The following is a 12,858-nucleotide window of genomic DNA, read 5'->3' on the forward strand; positions in this document are numbered from 1 at the left end:
GTCTGCCAGAAAGGCTGATGAGGCCACGTGAAGAGAAATGGTGTCAAGAATGAGGGGGGAGATAGACTGTCCCTACTTGTTCCTTGTCAGACTGTGCCTAGAGGGCATGTTCCAATAAAGTGGAGTATATTCAGAGGCAAACAAAAGGATAGTGAGGGGACCTGAAGCAGTGGAGAGAACAGTTGAAAACCATATTTAGCATGAAGAAAAGAAACCTCGGGGTACTGGAATGCTGTCTTCAAATACCTGAAGCCACACTTGTGGAATTAAAAACCGATCCTAAGTAAGTCCTCAAGGTCTGAAACTACCACGTTTTGCTGACAACTCCACGTCTGAAGCCCAGATCACTGTCTGAGGCTCTATCTGTCCATTCAGCCAGAGACTGGGAGGCCTCCTTACCCCTCCTTCTCTCTCTCCCCTATATTCATTTTGTCACTAAGTCTTGTTACTTTGACCTCCTAAATCTCTCTAGTCTGCTCCCTCTTCTTCTGTCTTGTTTTCTATAGTAACCTCAACTCATTTCCCCAATTCCACACACCATATACAGTGATCTTTCTAAAACGCAGACCTCATCATGTTACTCCCTTGCCTAAAACCCTTTAAAAAGGCCTCCCTGTTGCCTTCAGAAGTCTAATTCTTTTCTTTTTCCTTTTTGGCCATGCCACGTGGCTTGCGGGATCTTAGTTCCCTGACCAGGGATTGAACCCAGGCCCTCGGCAGTGAAAGCGTGGAGTCCTAACCACCGGACCACCAGGGAATTCCCAGAAATCTAACTTCTTTAATGTGGCATCTGAGGCCTTCCACGACCCGGTCCGTAACTACCTCTCCATCCTCCATTCCGGTCACTGGCCCGTAATTCCCAGTAAGATGTTTCCTGTGCCCTTCCTCCACACACAGCAGGCTAGTTTATGCCTCTGTGCCTTTGCTCATGCTGACCTTTCTGCCTCATACTCCATTCTGCTCTTTTTGCCTCATCTAATTCTTCCTTGTTTTTCAAAATAAAGCTCCAGAAACTCTTCCTCTGTCATTAGACTAGGCTGAGAATCACTGCAAGGTGCTTTCTTTGTGCCTTGTCCCTGCTCCGGTCATTAATAGCACATTAGAATGGAATGCTCCGCTAGGGGCCCCGAGTCTTAGCCCTCTAGGCATCCCCAGGACCTCTCTCAGTGCCAGGCACACAGGTGCTTGAACAGAACTGAGCCCTGGAAGAGTGCCACCCATGTTTCTGTGCCTATTTGCCTCTCCACTCACTGCGCCATTGGCTTGGGCTTTCATATCCTCAGTTGCTCTGGGTGGGGAGACGGCTTCTCTGACATTTCCCTGACAGCTCTTCACTCAGAATAATGAGCATCCTCGATCCTTTGCCCAACAAAACCTTCCAGGGGTTATTCTCACCTGCCTTCCCACCTCCAACACACTATGCCATTTGGGAGGCCACTGGACAGTCTTGGAGACCCACCCTTCAGCGGATCTTCCTTTTCATCCAGGGGATCTTTTTCCAAGCAGCATCAAGTGTTTCCAGTTGAGGCAGTCTGGCACCCCGGGCCTATCTTCCCTGGAAGAAGGGGGCTGCTGGCAATCACTGACTCTCCAGAGCTATTGGCATCTGAGTGGAGGGCAGCTCTCATCACTAGCACGTGTGCGTGCACGCGTGTAGACGCCTCTAATTTCTCTGCTGCTGTGATAATCCCTACAGTGTGGAGACCGAGGCTGCGCACCTTGGACGGCTCTCCTCTCATAACGGCACTAGGAGACCTTCATCTGGGAGGAGTCGCGCATCCATAACATGAGAGCGTCTGTGAATGTCTGCCTCTGCCTTCCTGTGCTGCCTCTCTCTCTCTCCACATGGGGATGGTGCTTTGGTCCAGACACTAACCCTGCTGGTTGCGATCTGTCTACTCTGAAGGACAAGGGAGAGATTTTAGGTAGGAGAGCCGCAGGCTTGCACAGGGGTGCACTCTAGAATTTACCAGAAGATGTCACTGTAGGCTTAAACCAGTAAAGCAGAGGACTGTCAGCTGAGCATGAAGGTGACTCCATCATGAGGGTTTAAAACACCCATTTATGATGCATGCCTGGAAAAGCTGGTTGAAAGACTAATCCAAATGTGTCACTGCACTTCATAAATGTCTTTTTTTTTCCAAATAAGCAGACTAATTGCCACAAAGCTATGGCCTCAGGCCTAGCATAAAGGCTTGATAAATCCGTACTGAAGGAATGAATGAATGAATACCAAAGCTAGGAGTGGAAGGGCAGAGCCCATGGGAACAGCAGTCACCTTTGTTGGTCAAGGAGGCTACTGGGGAACAAAAGCTGCTACTCGTTAGCAGTGGGTCTCTACAGAGATGAATTTGAGTGGCACCAGCAAAGTCAGGTCCCAGGAAAAGCAGTGAGAAGAGGTGAAGGTCGTCTTGGCCCCCTCTCCGGCCTCACTCCCCAATGCTTCTCCTGTGCCCCATGCTTGTTTCTGCCAGAAAATCATAGAAGGTGATTTTTAAAATTTTCTATAATTTTTGCCAGACACTTAGATTCTCCAGAGTTTTTAATATAATGAGGCATGGCCTTCCCAGTTCCAAACTCTTCCCCTCTCTTCCCGAGATAGTTCATTAAAGAAGTAATTAAAGGAGTTATGAAGATTCTGCTTTGTGCCTGGTACAAAGCTGAAATGGACGAGATGAGAGTTGGAGAAGAATGCCTAAAGCCCCTGCCCTGGAAAACCTAGTTTAAGCAGAAATACAAACAACTGATTGCAATTCAGTATCAAAAGTGTTTTCACAAAGGTTCAAGTGTGGAAGTGACACTGAGGAAGAGGTGATGGCTGGCAGCAAGGGGTGGGATACATTTGCTCAGAGGAGAGATAGTACTTGGACTGGAACTCGAAGGATGCCTAGAATTTTTCAGTTAAAGAAGGAAGGTCACGCCAGGCAGAGGAAACACCATGCACGGAACAGGCACACGGGATATAGATCCCAAGGTGCCTTCGTTGCTCAAAGCCCAAGACTTAGGAGGAGAGTCTGCTCAGAGGATATCAGCCACCAGACTCAGAGAACCACCATCCCTCAGATGGGAATGAATAAACTTCAGAGAAGCTGCAAGCCATTCCCCAGGTTTCTTTTCAGAAACTAAATGTTAATATTCAGCGTTTATTGTTGTCTTCCTTCCACGATAGGCCGGCTCATCCACGACCTCGTCCTTTATCCACTGAACGTGAGTGGAAGCTCATTTATTATGAAAGCACAACTGCTGAGTTGCTTTTCCCTGATCACATTATAAGCTGGGATGCTTCTGGGGTGTGTGTGTGGGGGGGGGGGTGCACGTGTGTGCGTGCACCTGCTATGTATGGGTGTGTGTGGGTGTGTGGTTTCAATGTTTCCTAGTCTGCTATTTGAGCAAAGAACTTGATCAGTTTGCAGCTTTAAATTGAAGACAGCCACACAGCAAAGCCTCCACACATGCTGACATCAGGGTGTCCTTTCTGTGAGTAAAGAAAAGGGGCATTTTGGAGCTGATAGAGTTAACTTGCCTCTGCTGGGAATATTAGCACGTGAGCAAAGGCTGAAACCAAGGTAGTAGCTTATATATATGCCATTGGCAGCTACCATATCTATTTCAGTCAGTGACTAACCACAATGTCCATTTCTGGAGGCCCCCCGGCTGCGCTGCGTATCTCCACATTCCACTGCCATCACGTAGGAGCCATGATGTTATGACAACAGCCAGAATCAAAAGCATCATATCACACACTCTTTCAATGAAGTTTTGTTCTTTAATAAGATATCCCGATTAGGCTAGATGTTAGAAAAATGCTTTTGTGTATTTAGTAAGAAAGATTAGAACTTGAACTCACTTGTCAACTTCGTATCACTTCAGTGAAATCACGTGTTTCCACTGAGTCTCCGTCTCACGATCAGTTAATGGGGGTTTGGGGGTGGGGAGTATGAAATAAATGAGGTCATTGGGAGGACTTTGTCATTGGTTGGAGAGAGAGAAAAGCAGGGAAAGGAGGGGAGGGGAGGGGAGTTTCTGCGGATGTAGTGCTTTAGCTGCAGTACCAGCGAATTGGGTGAAAAATGAGCTCTCTGGACTGGCTAGTGGGACTCAGAGAGGGGACGATAGCACAGTTCACAGGACAACTGCCACCAGCTCGCCATCATTTCCCTTTTGCCTTCCTTCCTGACCAGTGAACATCACATATGCCATGCACCTCCCGGACTCCACTTATGTCACCCGAATCCCTGACCGTTGGCCTTTGTGCTTTGTCCACAGGAACTTCCACTACATCACCATCCTCCGTGACCCAGTGTCCCGGTACCTGAGTGAGTGGAGGCATGTCCAGAGAGGGGCGACATGGAAAGCGTCCCTACATGTCTGCGATGGAAGGCCCCCAACCTCCGAAGAGCTGCCCAGCTGCTACACTGGAGACGACTGGTCTGGCTGCCCCCTGAAAGAGTTCATGGACTGTCCCTATAACCTAGCCAACAACCGCCAGGTGCGCATGCTTTCTGACCTGACCCTCGTCGGCTGCTACAACCTGTCGGTCATGCCCGAAAAGCAGAGGAACAAGGTCCTCCTGGAAAGCGCCAAATCGAATCTGAAGCACATGGCGTTCTTCGGCCTCACCGAGTTTCAGCGGAAGACCCAGTATCTGTTTGAGAAAACCTTCAACATGAACTTTATTTCGCCGTTTACCCAATATAACACCACTAGGGCCTCTAGCGTAGAGATCAATGAGGAAATCCAAAAGCGTATTGAGGGACTGAATTTTCTGGATATGGAATTGTACAGCTATGCAAAGGATCTCTTTTTGCAAAGGTATCAGTTTATGAGGCAGAAAGAGCATCAGGAAGCTAGGCGGAAGCGTCAGGAACAACGCAAATTTCTGAAGGGAAGGTTCCTTCAGACCCATTTCCAGAGCCAGAGTCAGGGCCAGAGCCAGAATCCGAGTCAGAATCCGAGTCAGACCCCAAACCTAAATGCCAGTCAGAATGTGACTCAGAATCTGATTCCGAATCTGATTCAGAATCTGACTCAGAGCTCGGGTCAGAATCCGAGCCCGAAGGAGAATTGGGAAAGCCAGAAGCAGAGCCCTGGCCAAGAGCAGAGCGATGGCAGCACCAGCAATGGCACCCATGACTACATAGGCAGTGTAGAGAAATGGCGCTAAATGGCTCCCAAAGGCTTTTGCACACTTCTCCCAAAGCGCCAGTCAAAATAGGGCAAGTCTTCAAACATGAGAGTGTCCAAACACATCCTGCTTCCTTAAGTTTGGAAGTTACAAAAGTTAAGATGTTGCCTTTACAGTTGCCTTTCAATTCAGTGTTCTACTGTGCGTGGGTAAAACAAATTTCAATATGTAATTAAATTGTCTTTTTTTTCTTTTTTGTTCATGGGGAATTTATAAAATCCAAAAGGCAAACCAGACTCATCAGAAATTGCTGTTTAGATATTTTCAGAAGTTCTTAAATTAGTCATAGAGACAAAATGAACACATAAAATATGGCCGTTTAACTTATAGCTAAGAAATGGACTTTACATTATTCATGATACACTGTTGAAACCCAGTCTTGGAAGCAAACATTTTTTTCCAGGGGTAAGCATGAATATAACACAAAAGAAACTAAAATTAAACACGAAACTGTTCATTTTCTTCTGATTTTAACAAGGAATCTATTTTAAAAGAATAAGAACTGATGGTAGAGTTTACCAAACTGTAGAAAATGAAAAACTTCTCTCCCAAACATGGGTAGTTTTATGTAAAAATATTGGCTTTCGAGTAGAACGGGACTCATATCTTGTTATTTCAGAGATGTTTAAAATTTTAAACTTTTTCTGCCTTCTACTATTTAAAGGTTTTAAACAGGGTGTATCTCATATTAAATAAAACACCTTTTCCAAATGGAGTACCAATGCAAAGATCTAATTTCCAGATGATTTCTGGGCACTGTAATTTCAACAATTCTGGACTCTTTTTGGCACTGCTTCTCATTCATTTTAAAGCTTCTCCGAGTTGTGCTCATTCCAAACTAACCCGTTTTAGAATCTTTCTTCATCATCTAAATGGTGTGTTGCTGAATTCATTGTGATAATATAATCCTGGATTAAAGTCGGGACTTTCTTTCTGTAGAATTGTCTTATCAATGTTTGTGTAGTGAGGTCCTTATCAAGAAACTCTTGAACAGGATAATGTGTCTTAAAATATTGCTCAAGTTATTATTCTTGATCAGATAGAATTAAACCTGAATGTGAATGAATTGTTATTTACTTTTTGTGCATTTTTATTGTAATGTTTCCAGTTGGGCTGGCTATTTTCTAGCCCATTAGTTCTTTTTCATGTTGACAGAGTATAGACAATTACAAGAGAAAAAACAAGGCTAGAAGAAGCACTAGGATAGTCAGCATTATTCAGTAACACCAAAAGCTTTACCTCCATACTTTGGGTGAACCGTGTACCAGGTTTTGTTTTGAGAAAACAAAAGGCAGGAGTGTTCTGCATTGAGGTTAAACATCAGAAGCATATGGATTGAAGAAAGTGATTTGGTATTGGAGGTCTGTGCAGAAATACTTTTAGGGTATCAACTGCGAATTGCGCAGGGCACAAGGAAGGGTGTAACCCACCGTGCAAGCAGGCATCCTGATTCTGGGCAGTTTCCATTTTACGGGTTTTGCTATCCTTTCATAAGGACTTATGCTAAGCCCCTGGCTGTCAATCAAAAAGGCAACTGGAAGTGGCATTTATGTTTTCACGAGGGACATGCTTAGAAGTGTGACCATAAAGTCACATCTTGTACAATCTGCTCATTTGCATGATCTAGTTTCATCTGTAATAATAAGGCCACAAGCTGGACAAGAAGCTGAGTACTTGGTTAAAAAAATAAATGTTCTTGACTCTGCACTTGTATCAGTAGATCTAAATTTTGTTTTGTCCGACAGTATCGCAGTCCTGGGAATCTGAGAACTGGAAAACTGAAAGGAAAAAAATTTTCAAAATCCAAAACATCTTGAAGTCAAACTGTTTTAGAGTGAAACTATTTTGTGTACTTTGTGTTTTTAAACTAATGATTCTGTAGATCACTGTGGTATTTCAATTTTGTTTTGTTTTGATTGATATTGTTTGCTCTTAAAACTGATAGGTACTGCTGGAAAGCAGGTTGAAGCCCGAGCCAGTGGGAAAGCTTGTTACAGAAAAAAATATTTTGTGTTATTGCTGTGGTGTGCATGGTTTGCAGAGATTAAGTGCATTTTCTCTGTCTATACTGATTTATTGTATATAGGGGACGTTATAAATATACATTTTGGTCACCATCATGTAAATCCCATGATTTTGACTGTAAACATCTTTCCAGTGGTGTAGCTTTACAAACCATTCACTGATTTTTGTGTAATTTAACAATAGATATGAAATAAACTTTAAATTACAGGCTCTGAGTAATTTCATGATTTCAAGGTTTGCAGCCACTAGACATTATGACATCACAGAGAGAATTTTCTTTTCTCAAGGAGTTTCTTTTTGTCCTCTCAGCCACCAGCTATGGAAATGAGATGAGCCATTCTAATCCAGCACACCCAAATGGCCTTAATTTGGGGTGCTTCCTTCTGGGAGTCCGCAGCGTGTCCTCCTTTGAATAAAACAAAGTTGTCAATGAAAGACAAAGTTGAGTGTGCATTTTAGTCAGCTTGGGCTGCTATAACAAAATACCATAAACTGGGTGGCTTATCAACAACAGAAACTTATTTCCTACAGTTCTGGAGGCTGAAAGTCTGAGCTCAGGTGACCAGTATGGTCGGGTTCTGATGAGGGCCCTCTTCTCAGTTGCAGAAGTCTGTCTTCTTGCTGTGTCCTCATATCACAGAAAGTAGCTAGCTAACTCTCTGGCTTTTTCTTATAAGGGCACTAATCCCATTCATGAGGGCTCTGCCCTCATGACCTAATCACCTCCCAAAGACCACACCTCCACATACCATCACACTGGGATTAGAGTTTCAACATATGAATTTGGTGGAGACGAACATTCAGTCCATTATGCTATGCAAATGAAATATGTGAGTGTTTTAATTTAAAAATTATTAAAGGAGATACTCGCACATCTAAGCACATGTTGAAAAGAAAAATAGCACTTTTATTTTTTAATCTATCCCCTCTGTCTAGGATAGACGTTAAAGGTGAGCATTAAAGTATTGGCTTTTAAAGTTATGAAGACAATATGCTCTAATTGTATTCAATGTACATATCTTTCCAAACAAACTTATGGTTAGGACTATGGATGGGGATGATTTGTTCTTGCCCTTTTGAAAAGAGAATGTAGATGTCAGTTCATAGGATTAGAGGGAAGAAAGCTACAAAATTTGGGGGGTTTAACTATACTCAGCCTGCAAGCTATTCATACTTTAAAAATTCTGCCCATCAACTGTTCATTGAGCAATAATCGGGTGGTCAAAGGTCCTGACTGCAAAAGGGTCCCATGGCTTCCCCTTGGGAGGAACTGTGAACAGGAATGTAGAGGTCAAGAACTTGAAATATTTAGGAAATAAAGATTATTTCCCTTTACCCTCCAGGAGGCTACTCTTGGAGAGTACTTACTGAAGTGGGGAAAATGTTGAAAACCTGCCCTATCCTTCTGGACACAGAAGCTGAGCAAAGGGTCTACTGAGGTAGCCCAAAAGAGCCATAAAACATCACAGGACAGGCTTTAGACAACTGCATTCTCCCCATGCCTGAGACACAGAAGAGACCAACATTGTAGTCCAGGCTGGTGATATGCAACTTTGAGCAGGGGTCCCAAAAGGACAGACCTGGGGCCAAATGTGGCTCTCCACCTGCTTTTGTAAATAACAGTGTATTAGAACACGGCCATGCCCTTTTCTTTGCATATTTCCTCTGGCTGTTCTCATACCCCAGAGGCAGGAGCAGTTGCAACATACATCTAATGGCCCGAAAACCTAAAATATTTATTTTCTCGCCCTTGAGAGAAAAAAAGTGGTCAACCTCTGAGCTAGAGAGCCAATCAAAATTTCCCAAATAGTAAAATCTTGGCAGAGTTTATAATGATTCCAGAGTCAGAGAGAACAGAAGGGTGTGATTCAAACAACACACTTCCCAATAAACCAACAACACACCAACGTTTATGGGGTACCTACTGTTATATGAAATGCACCACATTAGGCCTAAGAACAGGGAAGAATCTGATCTTTCCTCAAAGGATTAAGGAAATCTAAACCAAATGCTGTGCCAGAGAGTATAGTTAAAAGCTTAATTCGTTCTTCAGTGTGTGTGTGTGTGTGTGTGTGTGTGTGTGTGTGTGTGTTTGATTACATGGTTGTAAAAACTGCAAGTGATATAGAAACATGTAAATAAAAAATGAAATGACCAATTACCTACACAATTCTCACTCCCCCAAAGTAACTAGTATAATTATATGATTTCTTCCAGACCTCCTTGTCCTTTTCACATTCAAATCTAATCCCCCCTTCTCTCTCCCCACACACATATAATATTGATAACAAAAATGAAACCATATAGTTTTCAATGTTACTCAGTTTCCATTTTTTTAAGCTCAACAATGTATCCTGGTTTTCCTTCCAAAATAGGAATATAGTGGATGGTTGACCCTAAGCCCCTAAGCCCCCAAACTGATTACTGCTGATGTTACAGGTTGAGAATGTTGGCTCTGGATCCATACTGCCTGGGTTTGAATCCCAGCCCCACTATTTACCAGGTCTGTGACCTTGGGGAAGTCACTAACCCTTCCATGCCCCAGTTTCCTCCCCTGTAAATGGAGAAAATAATAGCTCCAACTTCAGAGGGTCGTTGTGAGAATTAAATGAGTTCATATTTGTAAAGCACTTAGAACAGTGCCTGACATAAAATAAGCTTAATACGTATTTGATGGCACTATCATTATTATTGCTACGAGTTTGAAACCTAGATGTCTGATGGATGCCTGTGTCTTTGATAGCTAAAGACTGACTCTGAGATGAAGAATTGAAGTGCTGGCAAGAAAATAAGTGCTGGCAAGAAAATAAGCCAAAAGTAGTATATGTCCTGTTGTGATTAAAAAAACACTTTTATAATTAAAAAAAATATATATATATATATAACAAAGGTTACATAATTAAATGTATAAAAGACCTACCCTAAGGTTTACTTCTGAGTTTTGAATGTAGCCAGTGACAGATCTCCTGAAAGATCTAATCCACAAAATGCCAAGTGAGTCACCCATACTCCCTCCAGCAGTGAAAATGCATGATGTCCCTGGCTGATTGGGGACCTACTTTAGTGCACTTACCAAAGATGACTCACCAGCAGGCCCCTTCCTTTCCCACCCACCTCCCCACCCAACATTGTCGGAGTATGGGCCTGTCTTCACAGTGAGATCCCAGAGGGCCCCAAAGATCTAGCTGCCTCCCTCACCGGTCTGGGTGGGTGCTTGGAATTCCCACACTCCAAGTCTCTACTCTGGGTGAAAGCAGCCTGTGCAGAAGACCCTATTAAAATGCATCTATGCCACCTAGGAGAGAGGAAGGAGAGTAACCCATTAAAAGCACCTCCTAGTTTATCACGTTAGCAGTCACGAAGGGCCCTCAGGGAAGGGGACACACAAGTCTTGTAAATTCAGGTAGTTCACTTCACTTTTAAAAAAAGAAAAGAAATAGAATAGTTTGCTTCCCTCTCATTTGAATTTTAAAATTTTGATCTTATTGCCTGAAGGGCAGGATAAGGTTCAATAAACCTCATCAAGTCTCACTAAATTGTGTAAATTCTATTCTCATTGTGCCTGGTTAAATCTTGTGACTTCACAAAGCTCAGTAAGATTTACTGATGCCTAACTGGGCCTAAGAAAAGTTTAACAGTTTTTGTGACTTAAAAATGCTCTACTGGATTTCATGTGACTTAGGAGGACCTGAAAGGAATTGTCAAGTCTTAGCAGAGAGTGCTTTAACCATAGCTTGATAGGCCCTAATCAGCCAACTGGAGCCCGACCTCACCAGCTTTCTCAAGGAAACACAAGAGAGGTTAATTCAAACACAAGAGTGGTGTTTTCTCTCAGGCCCGAAAAAGGTCTTCTGTCCCTGAAACTAGCTAGAGCAGGACCATGCGTCCATCAAGGGCCTTGGGATTACGTGGCAAAGACTTCGTGAATTTGACCCAAGAGGCAGATTTAGGCTTTGCAAAAGTGAACAGGTAGGAAGGAAGGTTAAGTAAGGAGCCTCAGCACTGACTTGTTAAGATGAACAGGACTTATTAAGAATGAGTTTGATCTAAACAGTCATCAGTCGTTACCCAATGCTCTTCAGCATCCGTCGCTGTTGGAAACATGCTTCCCCCAAACTCCAGGGAACTTGACAAGGCGGTCATTGTTTTGATTTACCAGCGCTCCCACTCAAGGTCAGGTTTCTATGTAACCCACCTGAATGGTCACAATACCTTCTTAACTATTCTCCTGCCCTCAGCCTCTTTCTTGACCACCACACTCATCTTCCTAAAACTGCATCTCAAGACCTAATCCATGGACCTGTGGCCTCAGGAGCTTCCCTGATGTGTTTGTTTAAAGACGCAGATTCCCTGGGCCCCACTGCAGAGGTTCTGAATCCGAATCTCTGGTACAAAGTGAGAGATCCTGCCTTTTTGGGTGAGATTCTAAAATGACCGTAAGGAGATTCTAAGACGCGCAGGTACATTGGAGAGCTACTGTCCAAAATCGTATGTCTGATCACCGCACTGCCCTTCTCAGAAAGTGCTGGGAGCTCTGCACCGTCCTCAGATGGAAGTCCGCACTCATCAGCTAAATACACAAAGCTCTCTATAATCTGACCCCCACTCTCTGCCCATGCTCATCATTGAATGCCACCTTACTTGAACTTGAACCTTTGCTTCAGGCTAAAGTTCTTGTCCCAGGCATCGGACTTGCAAAATGAATTTGAATGGAAGTTTTTGAGATATCATAGATTCTAACAGGCTCTTATTTCGGCTGATTGCCATCTTAACAGAGTTTTAATGAACCTAATAAGCCTTGGCTTACTAGCTGTGTGACCTGGGGTAAATGACTTCATCTTTCCGAGCCTAACTTTCCTCATTTCTAAAATTGAAATTATAATAGTACTTACTCCATAGATTTGTGGTAATAATTAAATGAGTTAAAACATGCAAAGCATTTTAGAACAGAGTTCTGGTTCTTTGCAGTTTGATCGGATTAATACGGGTAAACATTTCTAGCACTGAAGCAATTTATTATTTTGGACTAATATGTTTTATTCATTCAGAAACTTTTAATGGAACACCTACACTGTGTTTCTTGGTAATGTTTTACATTCTTCCCCCACCCCAACCATTCATTGAATTCTGCTAAGTTACCCAGTAATTGAATTCACTATCACTAAAAGGAAATATTTCCCCAAATCCCTGCAGAAACTAGATTTCTATATATTTTTTTCTTTCTATTTTTCTCTTATTCTCCCCTCATGGGGTCCAGTATTGTATTTTACACCTACTGGGTACTTTGTTGGACACAGTAATATCTGCGCAAATTTGGCAGGTACCTTTTTTGGATAGATAAGAACAATGGCTATCCTCAACAATGCTGGGAATCACTATTTAGCAGATGCGCAAAGTGTACTTGGCTCTGTACTCAGAATTCCCTGTGTGTTGACTCTAGTACAGGCAATGAACACATCAGCCGCGGGCTGTGCATTTTCCGTGACGATCATGATTTCTATTATTCTAATCCATTGTCAGTCCATAAGTTCCAGTTTTTGTCCTGAAAACTATGATTATCTTTAGTATTAGTACTAAATTTTAGCATTACTTCATGCATTTAATTTTAATCCCTGGTTGCATATAACCAACAAAATGATACAGTTGTA

The 12,858-nt window shown here is 43.0% G+C and overlaps 1 protein-coding gene across 1 annotated transcript in view; it reads left to right on the forward strand.

The window, feature by feature from the left end:
• HS6ST2 (heparan sulfate 6-O-sulfotransferase 2) overlaps positions 1 to 7,410 on the forward strand; it is a 291,134-nt gene extending 283,724 nt beyond the window's left edge. Inside the window, exon 3 of the mRNA XM_033849762.2 lies at positions 4,267 to 7,410. Within this exon, the coding sequence (XP_033705653.1) occupies positions 4,267 to 5,164 (898 nt within the window). The 3' untranslated portion in view covers positions 5,165 to 7,410. The remainder of the gene's footprint in view (positions 1 to 4,266) is intronic.
• Positions 7,411 to 12,858: the final 5,448 nt, after the last annotated feature.

The sequence above is a fragment of the Tursiops truncatus genome, chromosome X (assembly GCF_011762595.2).
Source record: "Tursiops truncatus isolate mTurTru1 chromosome X, mTurTru1.mat.Y, whole genome shotgun sequence".
NCBI classification, from domain to species: domain Eukaryota; kingdom Metazoa; phylum Chordata; class Mammalia; order Artiodactyla; family Delphinidae; genus Tursiops; species Tursiops truncatus.